The 17396-nt window shown below is 32.8% G+C and overlaps 3 protein-coding genes and 2 non-coding genes across 5 annotated transcripts; all 5 read left to right on the top strand.

Moving 5' to 3' along the window:
* Nucleotides 1-5829: 5829 nt before the first annotated feature.
* Nucleotides 5830-8903, top strand: LOC137821194 (rRNA 2'-O-methyltransferase fibrillarin 2-like). The gene is made up of 7 exons (XM_068625668.1): nt 5830-6008; nt 6217-6533; nt 6609-6704; nt 6803-6880; nt 6962-7138; nt 8167-8235; nt 8497-8903. The coding sequence occupies exons 1-7, from the start codon at nt 5981-5983 to the stop codon at nt 8671-8673; spliced, it is 942 nt and encodes a 313-aa protein (XP_068481769.1). The 5' UTR covers nt 5830-5980; the 3' UTR covers nt 8674-8903.
* Nucleotides 7546-7616, top strand: LOC137823243 (small nucleolar RNA snoR60). The gene has a single exon (XR_011083096.1). It is a non-coding gene; the product is annotated as a small nucleolar RNA snoR60 (small nucleolar RNA).
* LOC137823244 (small nucleolar RNA snoR60) lies at nt 7776-7846 on the top strand. The gene has a single exon (XR_011083097.1). It is a non-coding gene; the product is annotated as a small nucleolar RNA snoR60 (small nucleolar RNA).
* A 4128-nt stretch (nt 8904-13031) lies between the features above and the next one.
* On the top strand, nt 13032-14481 carry LOC137822313 (uncharacterized). Its single transcript, XM_068627199.1, has 3 exons — nt 13032-13634; nt 13724-13949; nt 14033-14481. Exons 1-3 carry the CDS (start codon nt 13032-13034, stop codon nt 14479-14481), a joined length of 1278 nt encoding a protein of 425 aa, XP_068483300.1.
* Nucleotides 14482-14613: 132 nt separating this feature from the next.
* Nucleotides 14614-15048, top strand: LOC137822312 (uncharacterized). Its single transcript, XM_068627198.1, has 2 exons — nt 14614-14901; nt 14986-15048. Exons 1-2 carry the CDS (start codon nt 14614-14616, stop codon nt 15046-15048), a joined length of 351 nt encoding a protein of 116 aa, XP_068483299.1.
* Nucleotides 15049-17396: the final 2348 nt, after the last annotated feature.

Below are 17396 nucleotides of genomic sequence, written 5' to 3'. Positions count from 1 at the left end.
TGGCGTACCATTGACGACCAGCTTGACGAAGGCCATACAAAGACCGTTGAAGCTTGCAAACATGATGGGGAGAAGGAAGAGAGAGGCCAGGTGGGGGGGTTCATGAATACCTCTTCATGGAGATCACCATGAAGAAATGCATTATTGACATCAAGTTGTTTTAAAATCCAATTTTTGGTTGTGGCAATAATAAGGAGAAGGCGGAGGGTAGTGAGTTTAACAACAGGTGCAAAAGTGTCTAAGAAATCAAGTCCTTCAAGTTGGGTGAACCCTTTGGCAACAACTCTAGCTTTGTGGCACTCAATAGTGCCATCAGAATGGTATTTGATTTTATATACCCATTTACAACCAATAGTTTTCTTTCCTGGAGGGAGATGGGTAAGTTGCCAAGTATTGTTAGCAGCAAGAGCTTGAAGCTCATCTTGCATGGCAGATTCCCAAGAAGCATGTTTGGAGGCTTCGTTATATGTTTGAGGTTCAGGATGAGAATTGATAGAGGAAATAATATTTCTAAAATTGGAAGATAAGGAATTGTAAGACAAGTAATTATGAATAGGATATCTACTACTTACATTGTTGGTTGCAGTGTGGAAATCTGCAAGATAGGCAGGTTGTCGGTGAGGACGAGTTGATCTTCTTGGAAATTGGGGTGAGATGCTTCCTGGAGATGCAGGCGGTGATAATTCTGATGGAGGTGCAATGTTGGATGCAGGAGCAGAGACACTATTTGTTGGAAGATCATAGGATAATGAGGCTGGTGGAGGAACAGTATTGGGTGCAGGAGTAGAGGCACATGACTCGACAGGAGGTGCAGTATTAGAAAAAAAATCAAAAGCAGAATTATATGCATTAGAAATAGGGAGAGATAAAGTGTTAGGGTCCTTAGGCAAGCCACTGTCAAATTTATATGGAAAGTGGTTTTCATGAAAGATAACATGTCTTGATATCTCTATGCTATGAAACTTTAAATTTAAGATAATATAACCTTTTGTATTTTGCGGGAAGCCAAGAAAAATACCTTTGATAGATCTATCATCTAATTTTTTTCTATGTGCAGTAATGATACTAGCATAACAGAGACAACCAAACACTTTTAGAAAGGAAATGTCATATGGTTTTCCAAACAACTTTTCATGAGGAGTGATGTTATTAAGTAATGGAGTAGGAATAACATTTATTAAGAAAACAACATGATTTACAGCAAATTCCCAAAAAATAAGAGGAAGATTTGCTTGAAAAAGTAAAGCCCGGGTTACATTTAGTATGTGTTGATGTACAATGCCATTTTGTTGTGGTGTTTCAACACAAGATTTTTGATGTATAATTCCCTTTGAAGCATAAAAATTTGACATAGCAAACTCAACACCATTGTCAGTACGAATCATTTTGATATTAGTTTTGAAATGATTTTGAACGAAAACAGTGAAGTTAATGATGTGCTGACGCACTTCAGATTTGTTATGTAGCATAATAACCCAAGTATAACGCGAGTAATCATCAACAATAGTCAAGAAATAACGAAAACCTTGCATAGAAATTATGGAACATGGTCCCCAAATATCAAAGTGTACAAGATAAAAAATAGCAGAGGTAACAATATTACTTAAAGTGAAAGGAAGTTTTCTCTGTTTTGCACGACTACAAGTGACACATACATGATGAGTATCAACAGTAATAAAAGAGTATTGTTTGCTTAAGACATGTAATCTTTCATGTGAAGGGTGTCCTAGTCTATAATGCCATAGTGTTTTGTTTGTGATATTACAATTAATAAAAGGAGCAAAACAATGCGGTTTAGAACGACTAGAAGCAGGCAAGGTAGTGACAAGGTACAAGCCAGCGGTGGCTTTAACTGTATCAATCCTTTCTTGGGTGAGATTGTCGTGTATAATGCAGTGGGTTGAAGTGAAAGTTAAAGTGCATTTAAGTTGGTGTGTGAGTTTAGAAACAGATATTAAGTTTAATTGAAAATGAGGCACGTATAACACATCAGACAAATAAAACTTATCAGAAAAACGTACTAAACCAGAATATGTGGCATAAACAGTTTGGCCATTTGGAAGACTAATTAAGACAGGTTTAATTTTAGTATAAGTAGTAAAAACGTTCAAATTGTGACAAACATGATTAGTGGCACCAGAATCAATAATCCAATATTCTTTTATAGAAGATAGTGAAGAGAGAAACTTACCTGTTGAAGAATGCTCAGTATTGGGGATTTCATCCGTAGAGATGGTGCTGACTTGATTAATTTGAGTGTGAGGGGCATGATCCTCAAGGTTTTGCTGACGCAAAATGTTGGTAAGGAATTGACACTGTTGTGATGTAAGTTGAATCCCCTTTACATCCTGTTATTTAAGAAAAAAACTCAGAAAAAGTGTCAGTAGTAATCATATTATTGGCTTGGGATGTCCAATTGGTGAATTTGTAGCCAGAAGGGAACCCATGCTTTTTATAACAGGTGTCGACAGTGTGGTCAAGACGATTACAAAAAGTGCAGACTTTTTTAGTAAAAGAAAACTTTGAGGTTTTAACATTATCAGAAGGAAAACCCACTTTGCGAAAACAAACAGCCTCAGTATGACCATATTTACCACAAAAATTGCATGTAATAGAGTGACTACTATTAAGACTATGAAGACTAGGGTTTTCATTAAACATTGCCTAAAAGATTTTTAAAACCAATCAAGATTTTGAAAGAGAACAGAAAAAAATAACCAAGAACAGCAAAGAGGGAAATAAAAATAAGAGAGAAGCACAGCAGAACTCTTCATTCGAAGAGCTCTGATACCATATTACAGTAAATGAAGATGAATATTCCTTGTCTGATGTGATGCTTTAATGTAGCGTACGTAATTGCACGTAATCGTAATGAAGAAATAGAGGTTTTGATGAACCCTAAGAGAAAAATAAATATAAAAGAAACTTTTATTCACTTGTATATTAGAGAGTAAAATACATGGTGTATATATAAGAAAAAGATTAAGACCTATCTGAAACAGAAAAGGAAAGTTGGGTCAAACAAACAAAACTCAATAATTTAAAATAGAAAATTAAATATATTAACACAAATATCGAAAATCAATGTTATCAAAAGTAGAATGGTAATTTAAAAAAAAAATTGTGGGTGCAGAAAGGAAAAGTACTAAAGTAAATCCTTCAGTGCTACCATGCTTTGAAGATGACAGATTTAGTCTGAATTAGCTTTTAGAGTTGTATTGGAAGAAGGATATTATTGAACATGATGTAATTTAGTGGCTATGGTCAATTTGCACTCTTTGTGTTATTCCTCCTATAGCATAGATTGAATTCGTGTTTGTTAGAGTAATTATTCCTCCTTCTCTATCAATGCTTTTCGTTAATGAGCCATTGGTGAGATCGTGTTGAGGTTCAGATTAGTGTAATGAGGTGTTCAATTTTTAAATAATAAATTTATATAATTTCATTTTGTTTACTTTTTTTTACCTAGAACAATAGCAATTTATTATTTTAAATACAAAAATAACATATTATTGAGATTTAATTCAAATTATGAGTACAAATTAAATTTTTCAATTATTTAATAGCAAGTTAAGAGAAGGGTTTGCTGAAATAATCATAAAGTTCAAATATTAATTGAGAAAAAAAAGTCCGTAAACGCATCTATTTACAAAAGGTAAAAGATGAGATTGTTGAGATATTTCTATCTCTTTAAAATAAGCAAAATTTATAAATAATATAAATATCAATATATTTTTAGTCTATATAAAATGGATTTTTTTAATTTGTTCATTTATATATATATATATATATATATAATCTTTGTAAAATTAAAAAAAAAATCTTTATAAAATTATAATTATAATTTTAATTATTGGAAAGCCTTTTACTCCATCTTTATCATTTTAAAATTTGAAATCATTAATTTTGAACTTTAGTGTCTTTTTAAGAAAGGTAATGGTATATATTTTATGTATTTTATTTATTTTTTAAAGTGTTTATAGTAAATTTTTTTAGTTAAAAATTAACTTGTATAAATTGTAACACTAAGGAAAGTTTCATCTATTATATAATGTTTTATGACCAATTATTCATAAATATTTTAAAAAATATATTTATTAGATAAATATGATTGAAATCATTGGTCATTGGTAAAATTATTGTGCATGTAGCCCATAATTAAATTATTTGATGACATACAAGTTAGTGTGGGATTAATTTAATTACTCAATTGTGATTTTGTGTTCAGAGTTAGGATATGCTTTTAATGATTTTGATAGCATCTTAAAAAGTGAATTTTAAGTCTAATTCAACTTTACAACATCGGCTTGTAAAGTGAGGTTTGCACCCATTTATATACCATAAACTGATATTTTCTCTAATTGACGTGGAACCTCCAATACATTAGAAATTCCTAATTAAGTTTTAAAGTAGTTAAAATTATAATTAACATTGAACTATAAACTTCAATTTATTACTAATTACCATCACATCTTCTTTCACCCAATTGTATACGCATCCAATCCTAAAACTTATACATAACTAACCTCAGGCATAGTCTCTCTTGAGAACAAAACAATAAAAACAAAAGTAAAGAAAAGGAAAATATACATTATGGGATATTTAACACTTATATTCTATTTTGTTTAAACCTCATTCTTTCAACATTCCATTTCTCCAAAATAGATCACACACCTAAAGAAAAAATAAGAAGATCAAGAAGATAACCTAAATAAATTATTGACCTTGTCCTAAACTCCACCCCGGTTGATTATCTTGCTCTATTTTAAACTAAAGAGAGTGTATCTTGATTAACCTAAATAATGGCTGATGGAAAATAGGTTTCTCCTTAGTTGATTTGAAATTTCACGTTTTATATGAAATTAGTATGAATGAATGCAAAAACTAATTGAAGTGAGGTTTAGGTGCAAAATATGAAATGAACCATGGAAAAAGGAGGTCTAAAAGAGGTGAAGCCAACTTCTAAAGATATTTGGGTTAGTTATACTAAGAAGTTCTAACATAGAGAGAATTTTAGAACAAGTGAGACTGCATCATTTGTATAAAATTTTCCTACTCATTCAAAGTTAGTTTCACAAAAGATTAGCACACTAGAAATATATATGTTTAATTTAATTAATTAATATTCATCAAGATATAAAGTACCTGTCATGATGTTATCTAAATTAGTTTATATTTTTCATTGTAACTTTTATAAATTTTTATTTTTAAATTATACATAAATTAATGTTAATTGATGATTTTTTTTATCTCTAATATGGAATTAAAGGAGTATTCATTTAAGGTAAATAATCTCACAATAAATATAATTCAATTAAATTGAGTTGAATTTTGTATTGTGATTGAATTAAATCCATTTTAACCAAAATAATCTAATCTTGTATAAATTGAGTAAGAAATGATGTATAAATTTAATTTTATAAACTATGTCTATATTTAAAACAATCCTAAAAAACTAATAAAAATAATTGAAGTTTACAAATTTCAACAAAAGGAAATTTCACAAGTTAATTTACTCAATCTTAATAAAGGTTGAGTTAAGTTTGAAGCTATACAAATTATATAAACTCCATCACTCAACCATTTTTTTTATTGGGTTGAATAATTATTTTGTACACCTATGCAAATAGTAGTCTAAAGAGTGTAAAGACTAATGAGAAAAGAGATACGTGGTGGAAGTGTAATTTACTGGCAACAAAAACAATGAAATTAGAGTTCCCGACTAAGCCCAGATAAGTAGACAGGACATAAGAAGTGGGCCGGGTCGGGCCGGGTCAGTGGTGCGCAAGTGATGCGCTAGGGTTTAGAGAGCAGTAGAAAACTGAAGGTATTTTATATTCATTTATTTGCACTGTAAAATAAAAACCCTAATTCTTAAACCCTAGTTATCAGGTTTCGGCTATAAAGTCCTCTTCGAAACCATTTTTGTTTGTTGCGTTTCACATTGCTTTGTCGCCGTTTACACTCTCTGCTCTCCAAGATGGCTCCTCCCAGAGGTGGTTTTTCTGGTATGCATGCAAGACTTAAACCGGGGCGCTAGTTTATGCATTTCGCTTTAGCATTTGATAATACGCTGATTAACCCCGGAAATTGTGTTTTGCTCGCCCATTTCCTTGTATTTCATGATTTTTGTCGTGATTGATAGTTTCTTTTATTGGTAGATGAATGTTGTTGTGATATCTTTCTTTTTGTTGACAACTGTTTGAATTTCTGCAGGTCGCGGTGGTTCTGGTGGTGGATTCAGGGGTGGTAGGGGTGACAGAGGTAGAGGAAGAGGTGGTGGAGGAAGAGGTGGAGACAGGGGTACGCCCTTCAAAGCTAGAGGTGGAGGCAGAGGTGGTGGTGGTCGTGGAGGCGGCCGGGGTGGTGGCCGTGGTGGTGGCAGAGGTGGAATGAAGGGTGGTAGCAAAGTCGTGGTTCAGCCACACAGACACGAAGGAATTTTTATTGCTAAGGGTAAAGAAGACGCACTTGTCACCAAGAATCTTGTTCCTGGCGAAGCTGTTTACAATGAGAAAAGAATTACTGTCCAGGTAATTTTCTTTTACGTTTGTTAAGTTGATTAAGGTTACATTGGTTATGTATAAAGTGATAGCTTTATTTTGCAGAATGAAGATGGTTCCAAAGATGAATACAGAATTTGGAATCCTTTCCGTTCAAAGTTGGCCGCGGCAATCCTTGGTGGAGTTGACAACATCTGGATTGTAAGATTGTCTCTGCAACATGTGTGCTTTGTTTAGGTGTACTTCTAATTCACACTTCAAAATATTTATAATTAATTTTGCCTATGTGCTTCCTGAAGAAACCGGGAGCCAGAGTCCTTTACTTAGGAGCTGCTTCTGGGACAACTGTTTCTCACGTGTCTGACGTTGTTGGCCCTGTAAGTATATTATTGAAATGTATAATCTCGGATTTGTGGAGTAGAATAGCTTACATGGATTGTGTTGTTCCTTGTATGCAGACAGGAGTTGTCTATGCAGTAGAGTTTTCTCATAGAAGTGGTCGTGATTTGGTCAACATGGCAAAAAAACGTACTAATGTTATACCCATTATTGAAGATGCTAGACATCCAGCTAAATACAGAATGTTGGTTGGAATGGTTGATGTCATTTTTTCTGATGTTGCACAGCCTGATCAGGTGTGGTTTAATTTCTGTCATCATATCAGGAGAGACTGGTTCTAACCTCATACTTACAGCTTGTATATACTAGTATTCATAACATAGATGTACTAAAATCAGTAGTGACTAAATTGGAATAATCTTTTGTGTACTTTCCATATCTTTTACTTAATTTTGATTTATATGCGCATGTTATGAATTTTTTCCAGCTATTACAGATGCCCACAAAATTCCCCCATGCTATGCCTTTTATTTACTGCGAGAGCGCAGTTTACTGTTTTTAGTTTCAATTTGCTTTTTTGTGAAGTTGAATTGTTGTATTCGTCGTGTTCATAAATTTATGAACAGTTAAATAAATGTTAATTAAAAGGTTCAGTGTGCTACTTGGATAATTTTGTTTGCTTGTTTGTTAGTTGGATCATTTTTTGCATATGATGAGTTACTCGGATTCCCCTTCAAGACATCTTGTATGATGCAGATCCGAGATTCTGATGCAAAACAAAATCTTTTTTTTCTTTTGTGTTCTTTTAATGCATTTCGGGTGCCCGATTCTATCCTCAATTATTTTCGTTTTTTTTGTAGTTTTAATTGCAATGTAACATATTATACACTGCACGGTTTGTTTGTGCCGAGTTAGTAGTCTATGACACAATCTGTGCATGTGATGAGTTACTCGGATTCCCCTTCAAGACATCATGGATGATGCACACCCGAGTTTCTGATGTACACCACTTTGTTTTCTGAAATTTTCCATACATATTTTTAATATGAATAGCCTTGGTTAATTCATTTGTTTGCATTTTTTCCTATTTTATATATCAATTTTTCTTCCTGTTTTTTTTTTTTGAAATTCCAGTTCTTTCATTTTTCCCTTTAAAATTTTATTTTTCATTTGTGTTTAGTCATATGATTTGGTGTTATATTCCCTTTCATATTTGCTGGATATTCTATTTGAAGATAAAGCTCCTGAAGACAGAGTCTCGTAGTTTTGTTTGAAACTTACATTCAAGCTATAATTTTTTATTAATTTTTGTTGAGTATTGCAGGCAAGGATTTTGGGATTGAATGCTTCGTATTATCTAAAAGCAGGAGGACATTTTGTTATTTCAATTAAGGTATGTTCATATATCTTATCATGTTGTATCAGTTGTTTAGTCATTAAGGTAAACACTTTTATAGATGGGTTTAGTCCCATTTCGCAAGGTTCTCGTTTAGTATGGTCTAAGGAGAGTTGATATAATCATAATTTACCCTTTTAGGGTATTTCTAGAATTTAGACATGTGACTTTAAGGCTTTAAACCCTAAACATAAAAAAAATGGAAATTTTTTTCTGTGCATATTAATTGTTCTCACTATGTATCATCTGTATGTTTAGGCTAACTGCATAGACTCCACAGTGCCTGCTGAGGCAGTGTTTGAAAGCGAAGTGAACAAGTTGAAGGCTGATCAATTCAAACCATTCGAGCAAGTTACCCTTGAACCATTTGAGAGGGACCATGCTTGTGTGGTTGGTGGATACAGAATGCCCAAGAAGAAAAAAGATGTTGCTTAGTAGATTGCCTTTGAGTGTCCATTAGGCTTGTACCAATGTTATTAATGAGATTTGTTTTAATTTTGTTTTGAAGTCTTGTTGATCGATGGTATTTGCTCGTCAAATTCCCAAGGAAAATGATGCTCGTCAAAAATGTGTTAGGAAAGTAATTTAAGCGTTTCTATATAGAATGGATACAAATATTAATTTTGGCTGCAAAAATTTGATTAAAATAGAACTTTTTTATTTCAGTCTTAGTTCTTTATTTTTCGATCACCATCATATGTATTTTATTTTTCATTTGTTTAAAGTGACTGAATATTTCTGGATTTTTCTTTTACAATTTTAATTGTTGTGAATTTTATAATTTTTAGAAGAAGAAATATTATGCATCTCCATCTTTGAATGACTAGTTTTTTAATCTTTTGACTTCGGAATTGTCTTCAACGTGAATTTTCTTCTAGAACTGGTTAATAATTTTTCACGGGCTGAACAACGTAGAGTCTCATGCTTCCCTTATAATAAATGCTATAAAAAGTTGCCGTTAAGTTTTGTATAGTTCACTTACTATTACAGCCTATTGAAATTTACTTGTTAATTGTCCCAATGCCACGTGATTTTGTTTAATTTGTTTAAATCAAAGATGAAATCATTTATAATGTTAATTCAAGTTTGGTAAGGGTGGGCGATTTTGATTGTATCATGTGTTAAATGAAAAATAGCTGATTTTGTTCATTTTTTCTCAATAAGGTAATAATTTTTTAAAGGATAAATATGGTTTGTTTCTCACCTGTACTTTGTCTTCATTTGTCATTCAATTAGCTAGGAGTTTGTTATTTTAAATGTTGTCTTCGCAAGAATACAAATGGGCAGTGTTCGTGTTCCCTTAATAACATAGTTCATGCATTCAACTACATTTGTAGTCTTATAATGAACCCCTTGCCCCATCATATGTTTAAGTTTCACTTTTCAAGGGTATTTGTCTAGGACACTACATTTGTAGTAATATAATGAACCTCTTGCCCAATCATATGCCTAAGTTTCACTTTTCAAGGGTATTTTCATAAGCCATGACATTGTAATAAATAAAATTTTTTAAGACAACTTATGTTTTGCATAAGAGAAATTATTAATTTGTTGTTTCTATAAGCAATCTCTTGTTTTTCTTATAATAGTCTATATTAAGGAAATTAAGGAAATTTAAACCAGATATTTCATAAAATAATTTGTTATTTTTTTCTTATAATAGTCTATATTAAGGAAATTTAAACCAGATATTTCATAAAACAATTTGTTATTTTTCTGTTAGGATTAAATATTGTGATATTTCAAAAAATTAGCCTAAGTCCAAATCACCTTCTTTTGAACTTAGACTCCCATAGGGTCAACAAATTATCATTCATACATTTTCAATGCAATGTCATTTCATCCAAAGAAACAATGATCTTAAACCTTAAATATGTCTGCGTTATCGAAAGTCTCAATCTATGACCAAATGTGAAAAAAAATACTTACCACGATTTCAAGAAACATGTTTTCACTAAGAGCAACCAAGGAAAATACACATTGACGAATCACTTTTTTCTTTAGTCACTTCCAGTCGCAACAACAATGACACAATCACAGTTACTCAATACCGAGTTACTCAATACCGAACAACTTCTTCTACATTGTAAAGAATTCAAACATTTGCAGTCAAATGTTGTCACTCTTCAGTTTGGAACTCCAAGTAAAACCCACAAAACACACAGATCCACGTGGACGCTATATTAAAGTCCACGCTGAAACTCTATTTACTACATGGAAAACTCATTAACACCATTTGCTCACGAGAATGTTTTACATAACTTCATAAAATGTAAGAATGCAATACGACTACACTTTCAAGAACAAAATACATTTTTTTTATAAAAATTTAGAGAAAAAAAAAACAGATTTAATTCTTATTTTTAAAACATGAATAATTTTTACTTCTTTAGATGCTACATGTTTAGCTTATTGTGATGAAAGAGAAAATGTAACACCTTATAAGCCTAAAAGGTAATTTACTATATTTTTACATATGTATATTTTTTTTTTCATTTTTGTGTGTGTTTATCTTTAATAAATTGACTACTTCGACACAACACTAATTGTACAAATAAGGAACCATGATCATTAATAAGTGTAAATATATTTAAATTTTAAAAATCAAGGAGGATTTCTTCTAAGGTTTCGAAAACTTATGAGATTTAGTTTTTAGAGTAAAGTTTGAAAATCTTGTTTGAGATGGAAATATGTCTATCAAGCTTGGTCCAGGGGTGGTACTATTGTCGACGACGGAAGTCACAACAACACCCCGTTTGGATCCATGCATTGTTGCGGGTGAGGGTGGAAGGAAGGAGAAAGGTGAGTGAATTCTCCTTCTGCTCAAAGATGAAGAGAAAGTTGCACTGTAGAGTGGGAGTGCCAAGTCATCCACAGGAACTTACAATGTTGCCCTTGCTTTTGCTGGAATCAAGAGGAACAGTGGCCCTGCATGCATGCCACATGAAACCATGAGATTCCTGACTTGGCTCAGGAATCGTTTGACTGTGTGTGAAACTGTGAACGGTGAGTGAATGCAGTGGGTGAGGTAGGTGGGCGTGAAGTTGGCTATATAACAACATGAAGGTGGTTCCTCCATTCACAGAAAAGCAAAGAAAGCGAGCCATCAGAGAGTGTAGTGTAGTGTGGTTGGAGAGATTCGTAAGCCATCATAGTTTGTGTTAGGATAGTTTGTTCATCTCACGTCCTGGGTTCATCTCTGTGATTCATCTGGGTTCATCTGTGGGTTCGTCTGAGGTGAGAGCTTTTTTTCGAATGATGCATAATCGATTATGCCTGAATTAGAACTGGTCAGATAATTGATTATGGTGAAGATAATCGATATTTCAAAGTTAGTAATCGATTATCTGTAAAAATTTCAAGCCATAATCGATTATCTGAAGTGTGGAAAAAGGGCCATAATCGATTATTCATTGCCATAATCGATTATGCTTGATTTTTGCCTACTAACATAATCGATTATCCTATGTATATAACTGAATGCATAATCGATTATGTTCTAAATTTTTTGAAATTCTGTGTTTCTTATTTTTTTTTATGTGGTTTTCAGGCACTGGTGTTCTTCATCCTATCAGTCATCCTATTGTCCTGTTCTTGCTTATCTTTAGGTTTTTTATTTTTTTATGTAAAGTTATTTTTTTTATTTCTGTTTTATATTTATGTTTGGATGATTATGGTTTTGTAATATAATTTGTTTAGAATTTAGTTTAGTTAATTATGTTAAGGAGTTAGTAAATTAATGTTGGTTGTAATATAATTTGTTTAGACTTTAGTTTAGTTAATTATGTTAAGGAGTTAGTAAATTAATGTTATTATTTGATTTATTGTTTTAATTTTTGTAGATAGTTATAATTTTTGTAAGATTAAAAAAAAATATTTATTTGTATGAAATGAATGATTTCCAGAATGGAAACAAAAATTTGTAAAGTTTAGGTTTTTATTATAGAAAACATAAATTATTAATGTTATAATTAAATCAAATAAAAAAATGTTGTAGTGATTAAAGAAAACTGAAAAAGTTTAGTTAAATATTGTTTATAAGAGAATAAATATATTTATTTAAAATGATTGGACAAAAATTATTAATATTATCATTAAAAGTATTAAAAAACTTGTTTTAGTTATTTTTGTTGTAAGATTTAATTGTTTATAAGAAAAAATTAATGTTTTTAAAATGAATATTTTTACAATTTGAAATAGAAATTTGTAATTGGTAGGTTTTTTAAAAAGTAATTGATATTTTAGAAGTTGTATTTTTAATTGATATTTTAATAATAAATGTACAAAGTTATTATTTATTTAAAAATGAATTGTTTATAAAAAAAGATTTACAAAATTTAATTTAGACAGAATGAAATTCAAAATTTTAAAAATATTTTTATAAGGTTTTCATTTTTGTAGATTTAACATAATTTATTAATGTTATAATTAAAAACATTAAAAAAATGTTGTAGTAATTAAAAAAAAAAGAGTCAAAGTGTTGAGTAAAAATATGATTTTGACTTAATTTTTTAATTTTGTATTTCACATTAATTATTGGTGTTAGAATTAAATGTTATAGTAATTTAAAAAGTCAGAAAAACTTTATATAAGATTTGTTGGTTTTTAGTTAATATTTTTTGAGATTGTACATAAATTATTTGGTTTGTTTATATTTATTTGTTGTTTGATTAAATTATGTTATTGAATGATATAGTACTTTTTATGAATTTTTTTATTAAAATTAATTAAAAGTACGTTTAAGGGTAACTGTATTGGTGTACTTTTACACCGATACGGTAATCGCATTCGGTATGAATTCGGAAAGAAATTATCACGAGGCAGAGATGGTACACTTTGAGGAAACAGTTGCAATTTATGACGATCTTGTTGCGGCGAACATGAATTTAATTTCACAAATTGAAGAACAAATAAAAAAAAATAATGAAGGTGCATCAGTCATGATTCTTTGTATGATTGCTTTTGGATTGAAATTGTTACGCACGGTGCCTACTACAAGCAACTGTATCAGTGAGTCTCAACCACAAAAAGAGCGTCGCAGACAAGAATTGATGGAGTACTTGGTTCACACTGAACAATCTCGTCACATTATTCGCATGGGACTGGAAGCTTTCATTAAATTATGTGAACGAATACGGGGAACTGGACTTGTTAAAGATGCATATCGATCAACCGTGGAAGAACAAGTAGCGAAATTTCTGCACATTATTGGGCATAATGTGAAGAATCGAAGTGTGTCATTCTTTTTCCATCGGTCTGGAGAAACAGTTTCCCGTCACTTTCATAATGTTTTGAGTGCAATTTTAAGGTTGGAGGAGGAATTCTTAATTCAACCAAATGGAACGGTTGTAGAACCACACATCCTTAACAACAGTCGATTTTTCCCCTACTTTAAGGTTTGTTGATAAAAACATTACTTGAAATTATGTGTAATGTCTTCTTTAGTTTGTTGTTAATTAAAGTTATGAATTTTTGTTTATATTAGGATTGTTTAGGGGCCATGGATGGGAGTCATGTACGTGCTAAGGTTGCACGTGCTGATGCACCTCGTTTTCGAGTGAGAAAAGATTGGCCAACCCAAAACATATTTGCAGCCTGTGACTTTGACATGAAGTTCACATATGTCTTAGCCGGTTGGGAAGGAACTGCCTCCGATTCAAGGATATTGAAAGATGCTTTGGTACGAGGCGATCCTTTGGTTATTCCAGAAGGTTAGTTATAGGGGATTGGGTGTGCAGAAAAATTAAAAGGTTGTAGTAATATATACTAACCAAGTTTTCCACAATCTTTGTAGGAAAATACTATCTTGGTGATGCAGGTTTTATGTTAAAACGAAATATAATAACACCTTATCGCGGGGTGAGATACCATTTGAAAGAATATTCGCGAAGAGGGCCACAAAATGCAAAAGAGTTGTTTAATCATCGACATTCATCACTTAGGAGCGTAATTGAGAGAACCTTTGCGGTGCTTAAAAAACGTTTTCCAATTATAGCTAGTGGGACTGAGCCACATTATGATGTGGATACTATGACAAAAATTGTTTTAGCTTGTTGTATTCTGCATAACTTTCTACGCGGGATCGACAATGATGAGTCTCTGCTTGAAGAAGTAGATAATGAATTGTTAGAACAAGATATCCAACCAAGCACCACCCATGCTCGTGAACATGATTACAGGATAGGGTGTGATATTAGGGATGCTATAGCAAATGAAATGTGGCAAGATTATGTAAACAATTAATTTCATGAAATAATATATTTTCTACCATTTTTCAATGTTTGTCATCCTAACTTTATTTAAGTTAATTAGATGGATCGCGGAAAAAATGTGGCTTCAAATTCATGAGGTTCTTATCGAGAGTTCACCAAGTGGATGGCGGAGATGGACCTAATTTTGCTCAATGCAATGATTGACGAGGTACGAAAAGGGTGTAGAATTGATGGTAGCTGGACCACTCAAGGATACACTAACATAGTTATGGCTTTAAATGAGGCTGGTTTATCGGGTCTTAAGAAAAATAATGTGAAGAACCGACAGAAAAGCCTGAAGGACAGGTGGAGGGAAATCCATGATTTGTTTGGTGGATTGAGTGGTTTCGCATGGAACCAGACCACCAAACTTTTTGAAGCCGAGCACGAAGTTTGGAGTGAGCTGATTAAGGTACAATGATAAGTACTTTTTTACGTAACAATTACATTTAACTTCACATTTCGAATGATATACTAATATTTGAAATGTATGTAGGCCAAACCATCTGCGACAAAATGGCGTTTCAATCCCATTCGCCATTATGACCTCATGGAGTAGTTGTGGTCTAATGATAGAGCCACGGGAAGTCGGGTGAGGACAACCTGTGACATGAATTCACCTCCTGACATGACCAATTTCAGTGTCAACCTTGGGGAGAATAATATGGATTATATCCCCGAACAACCGAACTTTGAGGAGGCAGATGACTACGTCCCACGATCACCTGCTGCTCAATTCCAATCTAGTGACACTCCTTCAGACACATCATCAAACACTCCTTCTATGCCGTCTGCTGGCTTTGCGGGCACATCCTCATCCCGAGGATCAAAGAGAAAAGGCCCCACTATGTACGACATTGATGAACAATTTGCAATGTTGAATACTAATCTTCAACAATGCATGTCATCAATGAAGGATGAAAATGAAAATGCCTCTCAGTTGGTTAATATTGTTTGTGCACAGGCAACGACAACTCAAGATATAGCTGCCGAAATTAGACGAAGAAACGACCTATATGCTGAGCATGTACACCACCATCGACGCCATGCCTCATACCAGTACTCAGAGTCTGATATTTGGGCAATGCTCGTGGAGCTAAACATTCAAGATGAACAACTCATGGATCAATGCTATGAGTTTTTATGTGACCATCCCGGAAGAGTTAAACAACTATTTGGGATGCCATATGAGTGTCGAATGACAAAATTGTTTGGATTTATGACTAGGCATTGATTTCATATCTCTGCGTGGGGGTTACCTTTAATTATTATTAATCTAATATTCGACTGTCTTTGTTAGTAGCTAGACATGTAATATTTGACTGTCTTTGTTAGTTATTGGACATGTAATATTTGACTGTCTTTGTTAGTTATTAGACATGTAATATTTTGCTTTGTGAACTTCTACTTTCATTAGCAATGTAATATTTTGCTTTTTGAACTTGCATTATTGCTTTATGATATTATGTTAACTTCTGTTTAGTTATTTATTGTAGTAATTGCATTATAGATGACATCATCATCCCACAAACGTAACAGAACCCGTAAGGGTAAATCTCCAGCAGAAGATGTTGACGTTCCTCCTCCACCAACGAGGATTCCAGAAGTTCTTGATTATTCAAGATACTTCAGTACCAGGCATCAAATGGTGGTTTTTGAAAAGAACTTTCACGCAAGAGCAGTATTACCACCAAAAGTGATGCATACTCCATTTGTTGCTGGTCCAGGATTTGAATTCCAAAATCTTCTGAATTGGCAAGGTTTACAACCTTTCCTTGGAATTAATCTTCCGTATTATGAGGATTTGGTAAGAGTATTTTATACAAATGCAAAATTCACACCTGCTGGTCACCTTGCCATTGAGATTTGCGGAAAAATGGTACACATTAAAGAAATAGATTGGATGACCATTGCTCATCTACAGTATGACGATCCTAAGTTAACCCCTGGGACGATACCTGAGGAATTGAATTTTGATCGAGGTCTAGCATTATCGTCCATGATTCGTGAAGATGTTGAAGGTGAAAATCTGAAAAATGTCGGTAGTCTGAAAATGAATGACCGACTGTTGCATTACACATGGGTGCATATCTTGTGCCCTCGAGGAAGCAACTATGCACAACTACTGAATGAATATATTTTCATGATGTGGTTAATCAAGAATAATGTACGCATTAATTGGCCTCATTACATAATGCAACATATCATCAAATGCCGGGATAACAAGATGCCTCTCCCATATGCAAATTTGATAACGAGTATCTTGCAGGTGTATGGCTTTGACTTGTCCAATGAACAAGCAATAATGCTAGGCTGAAATCATTACTTTGGCAAAAAAAGTATGATAAAATTAAATATATCCAGGTCAATGGCATATGGCAACTTGGTAGACCCCACCATGCAAACGAAGGAGATGATGAATTGCCAGCACAAGATGTTGAAGGTGGTCAACCTGAGGAGGCAAACCCCACTCAAAGGGAATTGTTAAATCAAATTTTGTCCGGCATACAAAACATGAATACCCGAATGGACAGAATGGAGGTTACTCTGGCTGACATTCGACGTCATCAAGGCCATTGAGTGTGTTATTATTATGTTATTGTCATTGTTATTTTTATTTCTAATTTTCATGTTGAACATTGATGAATTGTGTTTGTCATTTTTGACGTTGACATTGTTATTGTTAAGGTTTTATGCTACTTTTCATGCTACTTATTTACATAATCATATTGTTTTTAATGCAACTTTTTTACCATCTTATTACTTCGACATCATTGGTTAAGTGTCATTAATGTCTGCGTATCACAACACGTTGTCATCTAGTTGTACCGGTTGTAGTGTGCAAAAACGTGGTACTTTTACCCATGCTACTGGGAGCACAAGTGCCTTCGTTGATCCTATTTGTGA

This window comes from Phaseolus vulgaris, chromosome 9, assembly GCF_000499845.2.
Source record: "Phaseolus vulgaris cultivar G19833 chromosome 9, P. vulgaris v2.0, whole genome shotgun sequence".
Taxonomy (NCBI): Eukaryota; Viridiplantae; Streptophyta; class Magnoliopsida; order Fabales; family Fabaceae; genus Phaseolus; species Phaseolus vulgaris.
This window is presented reverse-complemented; position numbering and strand designations above follow the sequence as displayed.